Here is a 22,160-nt window from a genome sequence, read left to right as displayed (position 1 = left end):
AATGACCTGCTGCATTTGATGGAGGCACCCCTTCCTCCAGTGCCCCTGCCCTTGCCCTCCTTCATCAGCAGCTACTTCTGTCTTCGGCTGAGTTTTCAGCCTTGCCTAAGCCATCCTTTCCAGTGCAGAGCTCAACTGCACACAACACAACAGCAAGACACAGGTTGCTGCTCCCCAAAGGGAACCTGTAAGTGAGACAACCCTGGCAGAAGTTAAGTTAACCAAAGGAGAGGAAAAGCCCAGCAAAACCTCTCTGGGAACATGTAGAAATGGCAGGGGCAGAATGTTAATGGGATGCTGGGTTCTCATTTCAGTGATTTACTGTAATTCCCCTGCTCTTTAGGAAGGGCCAAACCTTCCCTCACAGCATCATGACCCCGCAGCAATCGCAGGCTGTGCTGTGAAGCCCAGCTGTAACCTGGAGCCCCATCTAAAAATGAATGGTCCATCTGCAGGAATGACAGCCCTGGTGTTTACAAGGGGTTCAAGCAGCTCATCTACAGCCGCTGATGGTCTGATATGGACAGGCTTTCAAATTTATTATATTTTAAATCAGTTGCGCAGTTACGACAGCATTGAAACCTGAAGGCCTCCAACTTCTTATTGGAGAGTGACCAGCAGCTACGTAACATCATCTGATTCCTCCACATTTGACCCTGCGATACATAAGCTCACTGTGATGGCGAGAGGACAAAGCAGCGTTCAGGATCACAGGAGTTTCCAACAGTGTGATAAAGAACCTGTGATGTGCAATGAAAGAGCGGTTTCTGTGGCACAGCGATCCATCCTGAGGGAGTCCACGTGGAAACCGTAACTGAGCTTTTCATAAATTACTGGAAGTCAAATGTTAACAACTTCCATGTAAGGAAGATAAAAGGTGGAGCGGGTGAGATGCACACATATATTCAGCTCTATTATTCTCGCTTCAAAAACCAGTCCAGCCAGCCCTTTAATCACTCAGCAGCTTATCTCTAAATTGTCTCTATTATTAACAATAAAGTGCTTGTTATTTGCAGCACCATCCTTTGTAGGAGCTGTGGATGGGGATGAGGATGCCTGCGGTGAGAGGCACGGGATGAGCAAGTGCGGGCAGGGCCCTGGCACACCTCTGCTGCCCTCCTTGAACGGAGAGCTCAGGAGAAAGGACCAAAACACAGTAACTGTGAGCAAAGGGATAAAACAGAGGGGACATGGGCATGGAACTGGTGTGCCTCTGGGGTGTCCCAGACTCTTCTGTCCAGGGGAGAGGTGTGCACCCCATCATCCTGCACAGAGCAAACACAGCACGAAAAACTTGCAAGTGACTTCTGAGCACAATATACCCATCCCTATGTTTGCACTACAGCTGAGGAATCCTCCAGAAATGCACAAGATGACCTAACAGGTCTCTCGTTTCTGTCAGTCATTTATTGTAACAAACGGTAATTGGAACTCCTGGCTAAAATCACTGGGGATTTCCTCAGGCAAAGCCATAGCTTGGACCTGGCTTTGCTGATGCTATAATTAGCACGTGTACAGAAAAGTACCCATTAGCATCCTCTGACTTCTCTGGCCCGATTTGCACTGATGTTCGTGATGCAACTGCCTCCTTAGCCTGGCCTCTTGTACCACAGAACAGAGGAATGCAGCATCCCGAGTGAATCATGCAAGAAGCAGGGGGGAAAGAAGAAAGTTCTCTGCAAACACAACCTTTTTTTGTCATCAGCTGAATGAAAGAAATTCAACGCATACTTAGGGCTAATGGAAACAGGAAGCTTTTTCAGGGGATGCAGTCACTTTTAGATTAGGCGGGATGGCTCAAGACTAACAAATATAACACAAAATGGCTTTCTATGGCTACTAGGCAAGGGTCGCCCTCTTGGTGCAAAGGGTTGCGCCTTATCCTTTGCTGTTCTAGCCCCGCTCTCTCACCCTCTCGGTGGTGAGGCGTAATGACCTAGGGGCACTTGTCTTACAGACAACCTCACAGTGCTCTAGGTAAGCTCTGGCAAAGTAACCAAAGGGTTTAATTGTTAAGTGAAATTGGATCAGGCTGAGGCTTAGATTCCTGCTGCGGAAGCCAAGAAGTTACAATATCTGGCAGTTGCGAAGCGTCTTCTCTCCAAGCTCCCGGACACCGCTCGCAGAGACACTGCCCTTCCCAGCCCCGTGGGTCCGGCAGGCTCCATTTTGCAGGCAAGTGCGTCGAGGCACCGAGTTGTGAGATGAGTCACCGCAGCGGAGCGAGACCTCGGCGCTCTCGGTTTCTAATCTGGGTCCTGCATCGTAGACGTTTGTCACTGCAGAACAGGGTGATATTCTCACGCTGTATTTCTTCCTGACACTCAACAAGCACCTCACACAAAAGCTTTTGTGCTTCAGAGAGGATTGAGGTCTTGAGGAATTATGTACAAAGCCTGAACACATATTTTGGCACTCCTGAGTCGCACATGTTTCAGTACCAGCACAATCTCTACCCAGTGGCAATATAACCCAGATTGCTTTTCAGGGACGGCTACAGACACTGAAGACTGGGGGTATCTCCATGTTACTCCAAGGGCGCCTTGCACAGCAGGACAACTCCAGCCTGGATCTGGACCACAGACAGGTTTACACCCCTAATACAGCCAGGGTCCTGCCTGGGTCCCAGTCCTGCTGGGCTCCCACCTCCCCGCAGGAGGTCTGACTGTCCTTGGGGCACGGTGTAGCTGCAGGCCCCTCTGCACATCCTCTGGGGCTGCTCATGGCAAAACCATTTCAGCAAAGCCGCGTTGATGCTAGCCACAGGGCACGCGCTCCTGTTCCCGCAGGCACTGGAAATGGCATGGCTGCAGCAAGGAAGGCCCCTTCGCCGCACTGACCAGTGCTCACGATGGCCATTCCAGGAGAGCTGAGCTACGCTGGCCTGTCCCTTCCACACCACAGCTGCTGGCCAGCGTGTCTTGCATTGTGGAGACACCCCAAGGTAATAAATAAAAAGCAAACTAAGAGCAGCAAAGCTTCTAGGAGCGATGCTGATGCCAAAGCCCAAGCAGCATCCCTGGTGCCACCCAGGTACCCAACTCCTTCCCAAGCAGCATCCCTGGTACCACCCGTTGGTACCCAACCTCTTCCGTTCTCTCTGGGAAAGCCCAGTCTCCCCACTCGCGTCTCACAGCTGCATCTCCCGCTCATCACCAAGGCCATCTCCACAGCAGGGAGACGGCTGTCCTGATCTGTCTCTGTACCTGTCAGACACGCTCACTGCAAAGGCACGTGTGCCTGCTCCACACCCTCCTTAATCGCGCCTTGGCAGGCAGCAGAGCGGCCTCCGAGAAGGAAGCGAGCTCGCTGTTCGTTTTAGAGGAAATCATCGCTCTACACAAAGCTCCAACAACTCGGGAAGGAACCTGGGGGCTGAGAGGAAATTGTGAGTTATTGCTTTATATAATCCTGCCTTGCGCCAAGGGTTGGGAGGGGACTTTCCAAACGCATGGGCTTGTCTTTGTGTCTTCTACAAGCAAGAGGAGGAAAAAGATGCTTCAGCAAAGAACCAGGCTGTAGGACTCAAATGCCCCAGCTCCAGAAGGGGAGGGATGGAAAATAAGGGAAATGGTATATTAAGGTAGACAGTATGTTTTTGGAAATGGATACCAGGCTTTCTGCATCTGTTGTCCACCACTGGTTTTCTCTGGGCACCTCTTATCTACACGTGGAAGCTCCTAATGGAAAATACATTAAAAAATGCTTCTTTTAACCCACCTTCTAATTCTTTCAGCACTGTGGACATTTGAAGTTAAAAACCCCAGCTAATGCCAGCCAGAGAACAAGCAGGCACTACGCAAGCATGTCTGCCCCAGTTTCCAAATCAAGCTGCTGCTCTCCCCAGGTATGGCTTCTATTCAAAAAGCGATGCATTCGGCAGGGACTCTTTTCTTGCCCATTTGATTTGTGTATTTGGCCATTTGATGTATTCTGCTCTGCCAGCCACACAGGCTCCCACGTAGGCATCATGTTGGCAAAACACAGCACTGATGCCAAGACTTCCCTCTGTGCTCACTGTTTGGTCCAGCAGCTGCCGGCTCCTGGCTCCCCACCTCCAGTTCCGTGTGAGCTCCAGCACCCATCCCAGGGAGTGAGTCTGGTGTGCGGCTCTCTACTCCCAGTCGGGGCAGCTCTGCCAGCACGGGTCCTTGGGGGCCCCCCACTGCTCCAAGGAGATGGAGAGGAAAGTCTTAGCAGAGGACAGAGGTAGCTCAGGATGGAGGAGAGGAGAGGATGAAAGGTTTCCACTTTCCAAGCTGTGACAGCAGGAAGGGAAGGGCTGGTGGGCACGTTGGAGGGGTCGCAGACAGGGATGGCAGAGGTGCAAGTCCTGTGCAACAGGAGGGTAAGATGCAGATACAGACACCAAAGCACAAACAGAAGCGAGCAGCTGGGAGCAGCCGGGGGCACAGGGATGGTGCTGGGCACCGGCATCATGGCTTGGCTCTGGAGCTGGGAAATCCTGCGGGCTGCAGGGCAGAGCCGGAGGGCAGAGGCACAGCCTCTGCGTTTGCACCTCACCACCGCTCCCAAGGAGACACAAGGCAAGGCAATGCCTACACGGGATGATTTCATGTCAACTTTCTTCGTTTGCCTGTTTGTCTAAAACCAAACCACAAAATTTTGTGCTGTTTGTGAGCTGTGACAGTGTACGCACCGCAGTGATTCACGTGAAACCCACTGCAGTTAAAATGACAGCGAGGTCCTAAATGCATCTGCAGCTATTTGACTTATATAGTCATCTTCCTCTGTCACACGCCCCCACACAAACACACAGAGCCTGTCCCAGTGCTCTAGCAGGGTTAGGTAACCCAGTGTCAGCTTTAGGCCACCTCATTGCATCTGCACTGGCTGGGAGGGGAGACAGGAGAGAAAAACATTGTAAGCAAGACTGCAATGTGCAGTACGGAGCAGGGACACCTCCATCCAAAACCACGGCACAGGGCAGCCTGATCCTGCGGGCGATGCTGGAGTGAGGAGCACAACACCCGGGACATCCCTGCTCCCGCTTCCAGTGCGAGCAGACACCACCGTGGTGCGGGACTGCCCTGCGGTGCTCCGTCAGTCGAGATGTGGCACTTTTCCTACACTGAAGGAAAAAAGCCACTAAAGACAGAAACTACCCAGCTGTTTATGTACAGAGCACCTCAGGTTTGCAGCAGGAGTTTCCTCCCACAACAAAATTCCTGGCTTTTCTTCCCACACCAGCAGCACGAAGGAGCCATAAAGTTGCTGTGATGAGCCTGCTGAAAGTTGGGGCTGGCGGGGGAGAATACCTGAGCAGCACAGCACGGATGTGATGTGCTCTGTGCCTTCTCCAGTGTCGGGCTAGGATGGGACGTGACTAGGGACTGGCTTGATACTGCTGTCTTGTGACCCCTGGCCCTGAGACTGGCAGAGTGAAAAGGTGACACGCAGGGCCAGGATTTGTTGGATTTTTACTGGACAGGAGGATCAGCTGTCACTTTTTCACTCATCTCTGGTGGAAATCCCCTCTACATCCCTTCATTAGGTCTGAATGCCCTGTCCCAGCTGATTTACTCAGTCATCGGTAGGGACAGAGCTCTGCTCACTAGCATGATTTGAACACCTAAGTTGGGCCACTTAAATCCTTACTTGCAGTTTGCAGATGCAGAGAGCTTCTTCTTGCATACCAGTTGCTTGCAATGAGCCGGCTCTTCCTCAGCATCTCCCATCCCCAGGAGAACGCAAACCCCACACAAGGCATTGGCGACATGGGAAAGGAGAGCCTGCCGAGCAGCCTGCCTTCCCTCTGAAATGCTCAGCTGAGGCAGTGCCCAAACAACACCTCCCTTGATCTCTCGCTAGCCCTCTCGGTGAGTTGGGTGCTTGTTCTGCCTCGGGTGGAAAAATTCCAGCTCCGATTGTCACCAGTTCCCCGGCACGGTCCCACTGCATGGCCACCTGGCTCAGCCTGGTGAGGTCTGAAGCTACCTGGCACGGTGTGCTCTCACTGTGCTCATCGCTCGGCTGATCTGGGTTTAAACATCACTCCACTGCCCTGTGCCAAGACCTGCCCCACTGCCTGCCTGCTCCCTGCCTGGGTCATCTTCACGAGGTGCTGGCTTGCAAGGCCAGGGCTTCCAGCACCGGCTCTGTCAGGCAGGAGGGAAGAGTAATGACTTGAGACTAAAATATTTGATGCCATTTACGGGTAAAAGCAGAATGTTTTAATTTGGTTGGGGTTGTTTTTCCCCTGCTCTTTCTGAAACTGGAACCCCACTGCAGGAGGTAGCACGGTGCAAGGCAGAGGAGACTGTCTTTAAAAATAAAACAACACTCACCTTTCTTGCTCTGGGAGCATAAATCAGGCTGGCCACTTGCCTTGGACAACTCCCCCGACGCTGGGAACAAACTGTGCATGCATTGCCTCTCTAACGGCCATCCTCTCTCACCCACGGTCCCCTGGCAATTCTGAATCACTGAGAAACTGTCCCCTCTCCCTTCATCCTGCCACCTTCCTCCTGCCACAACTGCTAAATCAAACTCACACTGGCTGAAAGCAGACAAGGGAACTACTAATGTAGGCAGGAAGAGGCACCAGTCTGACCGCCTGCACTGAAACGAAGATCCTGCTGTCATGGCATTTTCCAGCCCTGTTTCTACTCCTTCTGCAATCCCTTTCTACCTTCTCCCTCCTTTTCCATGGGATCCAGCCTCTTGCTTTCCTGCTGGTTTCCTGCTGGTGCTTGAGTCATTGTCCCTCCTAGGGCCGATTTCTCACCTCCATTTGTTTCTTCGTCATCTTTTTACACTCTCCTTTGGCTATATTACATTTTGCCTCTGTTCTTTGCTTGCCTCCATCTGTCCCTTCAACCATTCTCATTTGAGTCCTCCTCTTTTCATCACCAGTCTGTACTGTATTTATGACTTTAATGGAGTTGACTTTAATAGAGTTGATGGAAGCCTCCTTACAGACACAGGCCCTCAGTAAGCTGCAGTTGTCCAAACCGATGCTAAAAAAGTTGGCCCTGTCCAGTTTCATCATTATCTTTCCTCTCCTGAGTTTTGAGCATTAAAGAGAAAGAAAACATCCCTGAAATCACCCTGACTTTGTTATAAGCCTTTGGCTTTCCATATCACATCAGAGAGGAAAATCCCCAAGGCTCTGCCATCTAACTTTAGCAAACCGAAATCCTATCCTGCAGCCGAACAAGTGAGCCCAAGTGTGCTGCTCGGCAGCGGATTGTCCCCGGTGTGGAGGGTTGGAGCCTGCCCAGCCTGAGACCAAACCTGAGCAGATGCAATGCCAGCACCCCTCCTGGGGTCCCGCTAAGGTCCAGGGGGGCATTGCAGACGGGAGAGCTCATCATGCCCCTAGCCAGCACTTCTGCAGAGCGCCCCGCTTCATTTCACACCAACAATCCTTTCCCCTCTCTCCAGTCCATTTCTGTCTCTCCTGGCCAACATCCACAAGTCATGCCTAGAAATCCCAGCCGCCCTGGCCCCAGCCTGCTGCCACCGGCTCTGGCTCGGAGGCTAAACACGCCACGGCTCTGCGCCCTGACCTTTCCTTTCTGGGAACAGCACGCACCCCTCGCCTCCCATCACTTGACTCTCCCCCACCGCCAAGCGAGGGGCAGCCCAGCCCAGCACCCTGCCCCTCTCCCTGCCTCCTCCTGCCCCTGCCAGCCCGGCGGGGCGGCAGCCGGTGTGTCATCACCTCCCGCACCAGGGAGAGATGCCCACAACTGTCCCTTACGGTCTGCTAGCAAATGTCAGCTGGGCCCCTGCAAAGGAGGGGCTGGGGCTGCAGGAGGAACAGCCTGTACATCGCTCTGCTGCCGGGGGGCGGGGAGATGTTCATTCAGGGCCGGGTGACTCTCCTGGAGGGGTTTCCATGCTATAAATAGGTATCCTGAGGATTCCCTTTTAAGAAGGGTCTTTCTCTGCAGCGAGGAGCCCTGAAGGGACGGGGAACCACACAGCCAGCTTTTAACTGAGCCGAACAAATCATGCTATGCAGTTACTGAGGACTGGCCGTCTTTCTGCGAGTCACAAGATGTCCTTCTGTGGTTCTGCTCCCCATTCCTCCTCCCATGCATCTCCCCCCTACAGCTCCCCTTTGCCTCAGCTGCTGTGCATTGTGCCCCCAGCTTAGTGGCTTCTCCGCTTCCACACCTATAACTGTATGCACTGGTACTCTGTATCTCTATATTTGTAGCTCAGCTGGAGTCAGCAGGCCCTCCAGGTTTGGGTCAGACTTGCCTTCATTGCCTCTCCACTGCTGCCACCACTGATGCTGCTCAGGACCCCATCTCCGTTGTGCAAAACTCTGGCAAGTTCACAAATGACTCCACTTTCATGAAGCTGAAAGGAAAAGGACAACCTGTGCTTGCCAGGAGAAGACAAGGGGAGGGGTGTGTCTGAGCCACAGCACTTCAAAGGGCTGGTCCTGGTGAAAGGCAGGTGCCTACCAGCACTTACACAACCCAAAGCAGAATGGCATTCAGGGTGAGACACTGCTCTGATGTCTGTGCTAGAAAAATTGTCATGCTGAGTAACACCTACCCCCCCAGCCCAACCATGAAAGCATCTCTCTTTCCCTCCCACCTTCCACACCAAAGGTCTCTGTCATCAGACATTGACCCTCCTACAAGCAGGCTTTCAAGATCATGTAGAGTGTTGACTGAGTCCCTGTAACCACCGGTTTCATGAGTTACCTTCCAGCTTATACCACTGCATCTAGCACTGCAGTCCAGCTCCACAAGAGCACAGGAACAGAGTAACATACATCCCAATGGAAAATCTGTGACCTGATGGTTTACAGCACAGGTGTCTTTCATATATGGCAAGCTGGGTGGAAAGAGGTCCTGCTTGAGCTGGGCTAACTTACACAGAGCCTAGCAAGGCACGTGGGAAGGCGCAGGGGCAGGAAAGGCATCGCAGGGCCAGCACAGCAAATCCCTCTGGGAGACCATCCTAGAACCCAGCCTAGAAAGTCAACATCTCTCCATATCGAATTGCTGGGCTGCTACAAGGGTGTTTCTCATCTGAGCAGCAGGAAAATGTTTCTTGCTCCTCTTCTTTAGCTCAAAGCTGTGCATACAGCCCTTCACGCTCAGAAGCTCTGCACTCCAGCTTTTGAGCCTAACTTATCTCTATAAAGAAGGTCCAACGCTTGGCCAGACTCACATCAAGGCAGAGCACCACAGTAGTATCTGGGTTACAATGAGGTATCACAAAGACCTACAGTCAAGGCTGATATGGATTTATCTCAGCATCGTTCCCTTGTGTAAGGCTGGCCGCCACGCTGACACGCTTCCTCTCTGAAACCACCAACAGCAACATCTTCTTGTTTTGGTGAGACACAGACCTTAGCCGAGGTCTCAAGCAGAGTGCTGGAAGAGCAGGGTGACAGCCTACGCCTGATCCCACCCAGTCCCAAGCAGAACATCCAGGTGAGGTGAATGGAGAATAAGAAAACGTCTGAACAGTGAGAAGAGACTCCCCAGCAAACAGGTACCTACGCAGCTCCTCAACCCAGCTCCCCTACACACAGGTATATTGGGGCTTCCACCACCTCTGCTACATGCAGACACACTTCCTTTCTCTACTAAGTGTGTATCGGAAAATTAGCATGTGTCTCACCGAGCCATTTGCTTCCAGGGCCAGGCATCAAGAAACTTATCTAGGGCTTCTGCTCCAGTTTTTCTCAGGAAAAACTGCCATGCATTTCCAGACATGGGTCCAACAGAAGAGGGTGGGACTTTCAGGCTTTGGAGCAGGGACCCTGCATCCCCATGGATATTTTGCACTGGTTTTGAAGGCTTCTTCAAGCCTGCCTAACCAATTTGCTGTTCACACGCAGCAGCCCACCCAACAGCCACGAAGGAGTGTGATGTCCTGACAGGCACCCATGGTTGAAGGCACCATCTGATCTGATGCCAGGGGGCTTGGGAGGCAGGAAGAGCAGTACGGCTTTGGGGGCGATAAGAAATGGTTTCAGCAGTGTGGTTCTTGCTTGGGCTGACGGCTGCAAAATAACAAGATGAGGGCAGTCCCCACCCAGGGATGAACAAGCATTTCCTTCAGCCAGAGAGAAAAAAAAGATTAAGGATGGATTTTTCATTTTTCACACTCGCATACACTTAAGAGGAAAAAATATTTACATGAGGGAGAAAGGACTTGGCAGGGGCTTCGCAGAGGCCGTTTGCTGTTTATGCATTTCTCAGGACTGGGCTGAGGCTGCGGAGCTCAGCGGTGGAGCCTGAACCCTCCCAAGCTGCCGAGGAGGTGGTGCGAGTGGGGAGCTGCGTTCAGACTGTCTCCAGGGCTGGTGAGAGATCCTCTCGCCGTTGCTCCTGTTGCCTACGCCTGCAATGAAGTCACATCTGCGAGACTGCAGGTAGCTCTGGCAGTGGCCGCTGTGGTTTCCTAATGCCTTTCCTTTGGTGTCGCTGGAGGACCAGGGCCAGGAGGGGCTGCTGGGAGCCTCGGGGTGATCACCAAAGGTGCTGTGAAGCAGGGACTGGGCTCTAAGCACCTCTTAGGATCAAGCACCTTTCCGTAAGATGGAATATGAAATGTTCTCTGGTCTGAACATCCTGTTTTAACTGAGGTGGGGGGAACTGGATGGGACCTGAGGCTCCCCCCGACACAGATGCTGAAGGTCTGACTGCTTCCCTCTTCAGGACCCCTGCAGTTGGCAACACCTTGTATTTCTAGCTGGGGCTCTCTATCCCTTGAAAGCACAAAGTTACAAACCCATAAATTATAATTTGGGCATCTGCCATGTTTTGGAAGTGCCTGGTGTAATCCCTCCCTGTCCAAGCTGCACAATGACTCCCCGCTGTTGCTTCTGGAAAGGAGAAGCCTGAAAACGTGCAGGGCACACACTGGCCTCTGCTGCCAAGACTTTCATCATGGTCTTGAGTGGCGTAAAGAATGCAAAATACTTGTCATTGCAACATGCAGGGCTGGGACCCTGCTTGACATGAACCATGCTCTGTCTTCACTCTTCCCTGAAGCAGCAAGAGCACCAGGACAGCAGGGCTGGGCAACAGGTAACAGAGAACAGGCCAGGAGACTAGGACACTTTTCCAAATATCCTCCCCAGAAGCTTTTCCAGTCTTAATTAGGAGACAAAGCAACCTGGGACAGACAGAAGTGACCTACCACCCTGTGCTGCTGTCACCCCCCTTCCTGCAGGGCAATTCACCCCATTGCCCTGCTGCAGCCCAAGCCCCACATCAGCACAGCTGGGGAAGCTGCAGCACAGTGTTTGCACTGTGCTGAGCCAGGACTAAGGAGCCCTGCTGAGGTGTGTGGTGCTCATCCCGGGCGAGGTAAGACCTTGCTCAGACAGCTGAAAGGGAGCGCAGTCGTTATTCAGTCCTGTTGCAATGCCAGCGTGGGGGTTCGCTGCTGGGCTGGAGCAGAGCAGAGGCAGCACCGGGCTCTACGGACAAGCCCTGCATACATTTTGCAGCATTTCGCCTTTCCCATCCCCACAGTCTCCGCACTGGACATCTGTGTTTCCTCCCAGTCCCAGGGAACACTGGTACTGGTGACCAGCAACAGAGGATTAAAGCCCCCAGCTGTACTGGTCTGTGCTTCTGCAGCAGCCCTGCTCTGCCACAGGAGCACGGGAGCTATCAGACTCTCACCGTTTCAAGTCCAAACAGGCAGAAGAGTAGGTAGATTTTTAAAAACCACTTTTCCTGTGAACCCTGATGTAAGAGGTGAAACCAGAGAAGCCCTTTTACGGCGAGGTGCTGAGCACCCGCAACTTCCGCACTGTTTCCAGGGCTCAAAGCGCTGCACAAACGAGTGAAATTCTTGCCCACCCAAGGAGGCTGCGTGTGCCTCCCTGCCAGCACCACCCTATTCAGGTGTTGGGGTTCTTTTCATGAGCCCTGAAGGGTTCACTGGTAGAGTCTTGGAGAGTATGGGGGAACTACAGCTAGCAAAACAGCTTTAAGCAAGGACACTTGACTACAAGCATAACATAAATACTCTTTATTTAAACACAGTGTCAATCAATAGGACCTGCAATAAATACTCGAACTTTTAAACATACAGATCTTCATCTATGTATCTACCTAGTACAACAAAACACCTTTACACTTCCTTGTTTATAGACAGATCTATATATCACTGTAAATAGATAATGGAGAGAGATATACACACATATACATACATATATCTAAATATATATGCACTTGTGCAAAAATGACCTTACCAAGGACAGTAAACAAGTAAATATTTCCCAATCCACTCTCGCTGGCACTGGCAATATTGCACCGAAATTCAGTTGTAAGCTCCTGCCATTGGGAGGGTGAGAAAACCGGAGAAAAACTGAAGTTGTATGCATTTGTAGAGGCTCAGTGTCCCTTGAAATACTCTGGTTCATCACGCTTGCACACAGCAATTCCAGCAGATACCCACTGCTCTTACAACACTTACGGGAGAGATAACCTCCTTCCAAGTTCTATGTAAACTCCAGTTTCGAGCGTGCACTGCTCTGTCTAGACCCAGCCTGTGTCACTAAGACCTTGGGGAAGCATCCTCGCTCCCGACCGAGGTGGCTGTACTTTGTTCTGCAGCAGGCAAACACGAGCCCTACTCCTTCTGCCGAGGGTGCAAGAGGGAGCGGTTGTGCACAGGGTCTGCCCGTGCCACCAGCTGCAGCTTGGGCCCTTGAGGAACAGCTGTAGGGCATCTCCCAAGAGGCAGCGCTGGGTGAAATATTGCTGCCCTACTCTGTAATATGACAAAAAGCACCTACAGGTCCCCATGGGTGCCCCATGTAGCTGGTCACCCCGCAGGAATGTCTCTGATAAGAGGCTGTAGCCACCCCACCTGCCAAATGACAGTGTCCTCACAGCCCGGGATGTGTGTTCATTGCAAAATGTTCTCTTTGCCCCTAGGAAGAAAGGTTAGGACTAATGCTCGCTTTCAAAACAGCTCCAATAAAAGAATAACAAGGGGAAGAAATGCTCGGGCTGATGGGTTTAAGTCTCAGAAAGAGCCAAGCTTTCACACTGAAAAGGACTTTGTTGCACGGGGAGGAGATGCCAAAGAGTGGCTGCGGTCCTACTCGTGGACCTGAGAAACCAAGAACAATGTAAAAACAGCAATGAAAGGAACCCTAATCCTTGCAACACACTAGTCTCAGGGAGCCTGTGGTCACACCACCTCTCTGCTGAGAACAACATCCAAGGCCAGGGTGGCTTTTCAAAACAGCCCTCGCTCATCTAAACCTGAAGAACCACCCTGGGTACCGCACACACTGCAAACCTGAAGCGCAGGCACTGATACTGTCTTACTAATTAACAAAAGATGTGGGTCAGCCAAGGTATGAGGTGCTTCAGCAGGGCTGGATGCTTCTGCAGAGGCAGCTGGGGAGGGGGAAGACTGGGGGGATGCTGGTGAGCAGAGCAGCAGGTACCTTCCCCAGTTACCCCTTTCCATCCTCACTGCCCAGGGACACAGCCAGGCACTGCCACGGGCGGTCAGGAAAGCTTTGCTTCCTTGCTGCTTTTAGAAGGATGGCACTTTGTATCTGCTGACAGAGAGCAGAGAAGGGAACACACAAGACAGGACGTCCTCCCTCCTGCCAGAGGAATGAACGTGCCCATAAACCCATCTCCTTGGGAAATGGATTCATCATACCAGTGAAAACAAACACTCAGAGGCAGAGGACTGGGAGAGGGAGGGGACAAGAGCCCTTCCCTTGGCCAGTGTGGGCGTTTGAGACTCCTGGCAGCCGGAGCATTGTAATACCAGAAGGGCAAGAGATGCTGGGAGATAGAACACGGCCTGCTGCATACTCCTAGCCAGCCGTGTCAATACCCTCCCCTCTACGGCAAAAACACGTCCCTTATAGTAAATAAATACATAAATAAGCCCTTTGAAAAGCCCAGTGGCTGTGACATGGGAGAGCTGAAGAGCACGCTGTGTGCTCACACTTCCGCTCCCTCTCCGGAGGAGCTGGGCTCTCCTTTCTACACTACTAATCCCTGGCCTATTTTCAAACATTTGGGTGCATTTGGTAACTTAAGTTTCTTCCCTCCTTCTCTGCTGTACCCGCTGCCTTGGCAGTGTCCTTAGGCTGGGGTCCCACCTTCACCTGAACCACAGGGGAGGCCACCAGCTGTGGACCCGGCTCCACAGGCGAGGCCAAGCTCCGCGTGCCCACCCCGACACCCCACGGCACCGCGATGTGCACTGCCGGGCAATGCTGTGCGTTAGGAATTGCTGAACAATTTGGGATATGAGGCGCTTTGGGAACAGCTCACGAGATGCTCGAGTCGAGCTCCCAGTGGGGATCTGCACCCAGACCCCGTCCCCTCCGCCAGCTCCCCGTGCACTTCCACACCTCCCCAGTGCCGGAGCAAACAGCAGGTTGTATTTCAAGGCCTGGGCTTCCCAGAAAGCAAAAGCTCTCCAGGAATGCTCCCAAGAGGCAAAGGACTGACATAACTCAGCAGCTCTTGATACTCTGCCTGTTTTGGAGGACAAAGCAAAGACAGCCCCTGATGTGGTGACTACAGCTGCCCAAATCACAAGCAGGACCTACGTCGAGGACAGTATTTTGTAACACCACAAAAGCTGCATTTGTGACGCTCATCTCGACTAAGACTTTCGAAACAGTAACAATCTGTTTGGCCGAAGTGGCTAAAAGCAGTGAATGTACGGCGAAGCTCCCGTTAGCTGTACACGCTGACACCCGCATCCCACCCGTGCTCTATCCACCTTTGTCGCAGCGGCGTGAGGTACAGATCAGCAGCGCAGAAGGCAGCCTGCTCTGTTTGCAGTAAGAATTTGGTATTTTGTCACAGTGATTTTCCTCAAATGAAGTCACCGCTGTGTGTTGTATCAGATGTATTTAACCTGAGCCAACTCTCTGCTAGTGTAAAATCCCAGGTACCCTAAAATCAATTTAAGCAGCTAGTGCCCAGACTTCAGTGCTCCATTTTTTTTAATGCCTGGCATGTATCTATAAAACTATCTTTTTATTATAACATATTTTAACAGGCCAAAGGATTCCTTTACACAGCTTTCTTTTTCAACCATAGAACAGGAAAGGTTTGTCAGGTTCAGCTTTGGTGGTGCCATGATATTTTTCCTTCCAATATTTCTCTCTTTCAATTCCCGCTGCCCCCAGAACCACGCAGTTTGTATTTCACCAGTTTTACCGTAGAGGAAAGAAATCAGTTCTTCAACACTTGGCCTTCATTGCAAGTCTGAGGTTTCCTAACACTGTAGCTGAGCATTGGAGTACCAAGGTCAACTGCCCAGTGCAAACAGCCCAACGTCCCCTGTCCCTTCCACGCTCATGTCCACAGGATGCTGTAGTGGTTCTGCCATTAGCCACTTACTCATCTCTCAGCTTGGGCTACACACAGCCACAACATCTGACATATGAACACAGCCAGCCAAACAAATAGGGTAATTATTTGGACAACAAAGTCCTGGTCCACAACATGTGCTACTGAAATGCAAATAATCAATAACAGTAAAAATACAGACAGCAACTGAAATGCAGACACTGGATTTCTTTGTGCTGGAGACTCCTGTCCCAAAGGTGATGGGATTTTGGCTGCTGAGCCTGCTGGAGGCTGGCCTGGCCCCCAGGCAGGAGCTGGCTGTCACTGTGGGACACCTCGTCCCTCTGTGCCCTTGCCACCTGCTAACCTGCCCTGCCCCTGGGCATTGCAAAATCCTGGCACCATTAAAAACACAGGAGATAGAAGGACACAGGAGGTATTGACTGCTACAATCAAGAGGTTAATTTTCACTTCCCCCTGAATGCTACATAATAATCATGGCCCGCAGGGAGCTGAAGCGCATCTCCAGCCCAAGCGTGGGTACCTACACCGACTCCACAGCACACAGGCCTCTCACATTTCAGTCCTGGCACAGTATGAAGCAAACAGCACCTGACTGCCAGCCTGGTCCTGCGCTGGGTCTCCCCCTGCTCGGACAGCTTGTTAATGTTTATCTGAAGAGCACACGTTTGTGTGACCTGGGGCCTCACACACTGCACCATGCCATCGCACCCCTCCTTTGCTCACGTGGCTCATGCTCAAGGGACTGCGGGCACTGCTGACAACCCCACCGAGGCAGCGGGCGAGGGCACTGACAGGCACAGGCATCAAAGCCGACAGTGAGAGGCGGGAGGGAAGGGCTCACCGGCACATCCCCTGCCTCTGCTGTAGTGCTGAGCTGGAAAGGCTGCAAGCGGAGCTGAGCCAGCACCCGTCACAGGACTAGAGCAGGAGAGGGCTCCTACGGCTGTTCCTCCTTCCCAGCACCCTCTCCAAGCAGGATGAGGGCCACTTTGGGAAAGAAAGAAGGGAGCACTACGAGTTTCCAGACCCCAGCCCCATAAAAGCCAGGTGGGGCTTTACCATGAGGGGTGTGAGAGCTCGGGGAGGAGTTTGTCGCTGCCCTGCACCTTGCAGCAGCCGCAGCAGAGACCAGCAGCAATGCCCCCCCACCCTGCACTGCCGTTCCGGGGGGATTCCCCTCCATCGCTCCCTGGGGCTGCCCCTTTCGGTACCAGCGCTTGGGCTGAGTCCTTCTCAGAGCACCCAGGAGAACCAGGGCCACACAGCGACTGCAACGAGGTGTCGGCAGCCAGAAACCCCGCTCCATTCCCCCTCCCAGCCTCCGACCTCCCCAGCTTCCTTGCGGCGCTGCTCCAAACCCCCTCTGCCGCCCGCAGCGGGGGGTAACAGCCCTGGGGGACTCAGCTCCGGGGCACCCCGGGTAGCGGGGCACCCCACTGGTCTGCAAAGCCAGCTCTGCCGGGGACCCACCGATCCCCGAAATGACCACGACATGTCAGCACAAGCAAAACCCCCGAGGTGCGGGGCAGGTGCGTGGAACTGGCGGGGGGGGGAGTGGAGCCCGCACACACGCGGTGCCCGAGCAGCCCCTCGCGGGACACCGACGGCCCCACGGAGCCCGGTACGTCCCGTCGGCACCGTTTCCCCCCACCTCTCCCGAGTGTTTCGAAAAGACCCCGCACTTGCACATCCTCCCGGCCCTCGGGTCCAGCCTGTCACACAGCAGCCGCAGGTGAAGGGAACGGGGGGGGCGGGGAGCTCCATTTCCCACCGCGATCGCCCCTTCCCTCCAGCCAGGGACTTTCAGAGACAAACCCTGGGCAGCAGTGCCACCCCTGTCCCTGTCCCCGTCCCCGTCCCGTGGCGGCCCGCAGCCCGCACCTGCCCGCCCGTGTCTGCCGCCCCCCTGACAGCCCTGCGCGCCCGCCGCCAGCTCTGGCAACCCGGGAACGAAATGCAAGGGAGGGGAAAAAAAACCCTCAACAAACAAACAAGCCAACCTACAGCCGTCCCGCGGCCAGAGTTGCGCTTCCAGTCTGCCACAGAAAATAAAACACCTCCTCCCTTCCCACCTCCTCGGGCTCGCTGTCATTTGAGACTTGAAGTTAAACAAACCGGGCAGTTTAAAAGCTTTGGTTGGAGCCTCAACAAAAGGATCGTCTGTGGTTGTAGCAGCGTTTCACCCAACCTCCCAGTACCACATTCCTGAGTCCCGCAGTCACAGTCTCACATTCTGGGCAAACAGTCCATTTATTTCTATTATTATTATTATTTCAGCAAAAAGTCCTATAGCACTTGGCAAAAAAATTAAAACACTCATTGTTTCTGGGCGTTCTTTCAACTGTCCCACTGAGGGCAACAGCCGGGGAACCGCCACAGCCCTGCCGAGCCGCGCTCAGCGCCGCTCCCAGCGTCCCCTCCCCGGGGGGTTTGTCGCAGGGTGCCACCTCCGCACAGTCCCCTGGGCTGGACAAACTGGCACCACCGCCCGAGGCTGCCCTCCTGGCCGCGGAGGGGGTCCCACGGCCACCGGACCGGTTATGAGAAGGGACCCAGGCAGAGTCCCGCGGGGCGCCCGGTGCTGCCGCCCGGCAGGCGGCTGCGGCCCCGACCCCGGCTGCCAGCAGTACGGTCATGAGGTAGTTCAACACCGGCCGCGGTCAGGAAGGTCCTCCTGGGACCAGCTTTCTGCACAGCCTTAAATTCCCCCCTCCACCCCTGCTCAAGGGACCCACGGTGGTGCCCCTAAACAGGCAGACAGCAAGCAGCCCACCCGACCCTGCCCGGGGCAGCCCCCCGCCTGTTTGCAGTAGGTTTGCTGAGTTTTGGGTTTCTTGCAGCCATTAGATTTTAGGTGCGCTCTAGAAGAGGTTCATTATTATTATTATTGGGGGGGGGGGTGTTTCCTTAGAGGGAAAGGCTCCTCTGTGTAACTGACGTGTGCCACGCCAGAGCCCATCGCGTCTCGAGGCTACCCGCTAGGCACAGTACCTTTGCAGTGCAAAAAGTCCTCGGGGTGAGGGAAGGAGCCCTCTTCGCAGAGCAACTGGCAGGTTTTATCCGATGCCAGGGGGTAGACGTTGTCCTCCTCGTTGTAGTCGCTCTTGCCGTTGCTGTTTGAGTAGCCGTTGGCATACATCTTCAGGGCGGACCTGCGGAGGCACAGGAGCTCCTGGAAGGCATACCTGAAGTCTGGGCTCCGGCAGTAGATCAAAGGGTTGAAGGCAGAGTTGACATAGCCCAGCCAGTTCAAGAGGATGTACACATACTTGGGTATGATGTCATTCTGGATGACGTACACGATGTTGACGATGAAGAAGGGCAGCCAGCACAACGTGAAGGTTCCCATGATGATGCCCAGGGTCTTGAGGGCCTTGTGCTCCTTCAAGAAAAACTTGGAGGTACGGCGGTGCCCAGCTCCCCCTTTCTGCTCCTGCTCCTTGTTCTGGTTGTGAAACCTCCCCTCGCTCCTGTCTATCTTCTGCAACTGCTTCTTGGCCACCTGGAAGACCCTGGCATACACAAATACCATGACCACGAGCGGCACGTAGAAGGAGATGATGGAGGAGGCGATGGCATAGGCCTGGTTGGTGAAAAAGTCGCAACATGTGTCTTTCTCATAGCACATGATGGCCTCTTCACTGTCTGCCCGGTACCAGTGCATTTGGATGGGCAAGAAGGAGGTGAGGGCTGAGACCACCCACACCACGAGGATGACCACGCGTGCCTTGCTCTTGGTCAGCAGGCTCTGGTACTTGAAAGGGGAAGTGATGGCAAAGTACCGGTCTACGGCAATGACACAGAGGGTCTCAATGCTGGCCGTGACGGAGAGCACGTCCAGGGAGGTCCAGAACTCACACCAGAAGTTCCCAAACGTCCACATGTCCATGATGATGTGGCTGGCGCCGAAGGGCACCACGGCCAGCCCCATCACGAGGTCAGCGCAGGCCAGCGAGGTGATGAAGTAGTTGGTGACAGTCTGCAGGCGCTGGAACCGGGCGATGGCAGTGATCACCAGCACGTTGCCGAAGACGATGGCCAGCACGATCACCGACATGAGGATCCCCATGCCCACCATCCACACGTCCGACAGCACGGGGTCGGCGGCGCTCTGGTTGGCGCTGACATTGCCGCCGGGCAGCTCGGTGCCTGCCACCCCCATGGCCCCCCCCACCCCCCCAGCAGCCCCCCGGGGCAGGCGGCGGGGGCTTGGCTTTGCCTAGGGCTCCTCCGCGGCAGCGCTGCACCGGGTGCCGCGCATACGGGACGGCAGGTGCTGGGCGGGCTGGGCGCGGGAGGGGTCCCGCTGTGCGTGCCTGGGACCGCTCGGGACCTCTCCGCACCGCACCGCACCGCACCGCACCGCACCGCACCGCACCGCACCGCACCGCTCCGCTCCCGCCCCGTCCCCTCCCGTCCCGCGCGCGGCGGCCGCGCGCCCGCCCGGCTCCCTCAGCCCGTTCGGCGCGCGGTCCTTATAGCGACACCCGCCGTGACATCAGCCCGCCACAGCCAATGGCAGCCCGCGCCGCGCCCCGCGCGCACCTCGCACCCCCCCACCCCCGACCCCGCTGCCTGCCCCACGCGTGTCCCCGCCCCGCGCGCCCCCGGCCACGCGTGCCACGACCCCCCGGTGTCCCCGCGCCCCGCGCGTCCTCCCCGCCCCGTGGTCTCCCCTCGTTCCGTGCGTGTCCCCGCACCGCCCCCAGCCCACGCGTGCCCCCCCCAGCTCACGCGTGCTCCCCGCCCCAGGGTGTCCCCGTGCTCTCCACTCTGTGTGTGTCCCCACGCGCTGCCTGCCCTGCAATGTCCCCACGCCTTTCGCCTAGGGTGTGCCACACATGCTCTCCCTGCCTCAGGGGTGTCCCTGCACCCCCTGCCCCACGCGTGTCCCCACACCCCACGTGCACTCCCTGCCTCAGGGGCGTCCCCAGGACATGTGGCACCAGGACAATCCTGAGGACACTGGTGCTCACACAGGCTTTGTGCCTGGCCGAGCAGTGGGGTTTGGCTTTCCCGAGAGCCCCCATCCTCACCGGTGACACTTTGTGCCAGGATGTCACCCAGGTCTCTGTCCCTCCCGGCCCCCAGCCCAGCACCATTGCTGCAGCTTCACCCCCAGCCCAGCACCCTGGTGAGCACCCAGGAAGACAGGGTGGTGGGGTGTGTCTGAATGATGGAGCCGCAGCCCAAACCTGTAAATCCCGGAGCTGGTCCAGGGCACGGACACCCCCCAACTGTCCCAGGAGCGCTGGCCAGGCGGGGAGGCTGTGAGACTGCTGCGCGCTGCCCCGCTGCAGCCAGGCATGTGGTTAGCCCCAGACACTATCACAAGTATCTCCCTCCAAAGCAAACAAATTTGCTAAATAAGGACTAAGGAATCCTGCAAACTTCCTTTTAACCGAACGGGAGATAACACTGTGGCTGGAGTTTCATTTCTGCCCATTGCTCTGTGCTGACACCGTCCAGCCTCGTGCCGCTCTCCAGCAGAGATGCATCACGCTGCCTGCAGGCACCAGGGGGCTTGCAGAGGTGACAGCAAAGCCTAAAGGCTGTGGTTCTAAAATCGCCTTGTGCTGCAGAAAGGGAGAACAGAAAGAGTTGCTTTTTCCCAGTGTGTCGTTGGGTGCTGCACCATGGCCCCCCCACAGCAGAGACAGTGGAGGACTCCTGCCTTCATTAGCAATTAAACATGTTAAATCTTATTTGCAATACATCAGCTGCTGGAGTCTGACGGGGCTTCACGATTCTGCCTCGTTTTTTCCGGATGACCGTGTGGTGCCACGGGGCGGAGGGCCAGGCGCCGGCTGCAGCAGCTGGGCTGCGGTGGGGAGCAGCCTTCACCCCACCGGCCCCATGCCACGGCCCCTTCGGTGTCCGTGTCGTGCCCTGGCTGCACCCAGGCTATTTTTGGGAAGAGCCGGGTGTACAGAGAGGAAGCTTTGTGGTTAAAACGGGGCCAAACGAGGTGCTGGAACCGGGAAATGAGATGAATGGCAGTTACAGTGGTACGAGGTATCTGTCTAGGCAGGGATCTTCCCTAACTGGTGGCTTCCCCACACTGTTTCCACACTCCACTTCTGCGTCTGCATGCTTCAGAGGTTTGAAAAACGAAGAGACGTGAACAGAAGAGCTGCAGGGCACCTCTTCCCTCTGCTGACATACGCAGCCTTTGGAGAGCAAGGGCATTCAAGGGAGCCATGTGCGCAGTGCTAATGACCTCAGCTAATTACCAGGCGTTTCGCCTGCCCACCATTGCGATAAAGGGGGCCGTACATTTCACACGGGTACCAACAGGTACAGCTGTAACCAGCCGGTGTGAGCCTGTAGTACTCTGTTGGCTTTCACAGACTTCACACCAGCCGAGGGTCGGGTCCGGACGCAGAGTCGGGCTCAGTTAGCACTTGCTGGATGCCATATCCATTCCCCAGCTCCCGTGCACACAGGTCCCCACACACCCTCTCTGCCCAGGCACCAGCAGCATGGCAAGAAGCTGCGGGAAAAGCAGAGGTTCAGATGAGATGCAATAGTGGGAGAGCAGAGCAGAACGGGGAAGAAAAAGCAGAAGGTGTGGGAACTACATATCACCCTCAGCTCCCTGTTCCCCCTTCTTTAAGAGCTGATCAGAAAGCTCTAGCAAGTGCTCAAGGTAAGTTTCTGGTAATAACCTGGCGAGTGTGCTGTGCTGTTTTGTGTGGATTAGGCTCACATCTGGGAATCCTCTGACATCAAATCAAAGCCTTCAAAAAGCATCAGGTTCCCTGTCCTAATAAACATACCAATGTTCACCCTTGCATGAAGCCCTGAGTCTTGAAAGGAAGAGGAGCAGGTTTGGGG

General features: G+C 54.7%; 1 protein-coding gene across 2 annotated transcripts in view; it reads right to left on the bottom strand.

Annotated features, from left to right (window-relative positions):
- The window catches only part of ADRB2 (adrenoceptor beta 2), a 33,030-nt gene extending 13,298 nt beyond the window's left edge, over positions 1–19,732 (bottom strand). The window contains exon 1 of one of the 2 annotated variants that reach the window (XR_011048815.1): positions 17,006–19,732. Coding sequence is in view for 1 of the 2 variants with exons in the window: in XM_068408556.1 (XP_068264657.1) it covers positions 18,315–19,485 (1,171 nt within the window). In the remaining variant the exon portion in view is untranslated. The remainder of the gene's footprint in view (positions 1–17,005) is intronic. The other variant, XM_068408556.1, reaches the window with a different exon arrangement.
- Between the last annotated feature and the right edge of the window lie 2,428 nt (positions 19,733–22,160).

This window comes from Nyctibius grandis, chromosome 10, assembly GCF_013368605.1.
Source record: "Nyctibius grandis isolate bNycGra1 chromosome 10, bNycGra1.pri, whole genome shotgun sequence".
In the NCBI taxonomy this organism is placed as follows: domain Eukaryota; kingdom Metazoa; phylum Chordata; class Aves; order Nyctibiiformes; family Nyctibiidae; genus Nyctibius; species Nyctibius grandis.
Note: the sequence above shows the minus strand (reverse complement) of the source record. Positions and strands in the feature narration are given on the sequence as shown.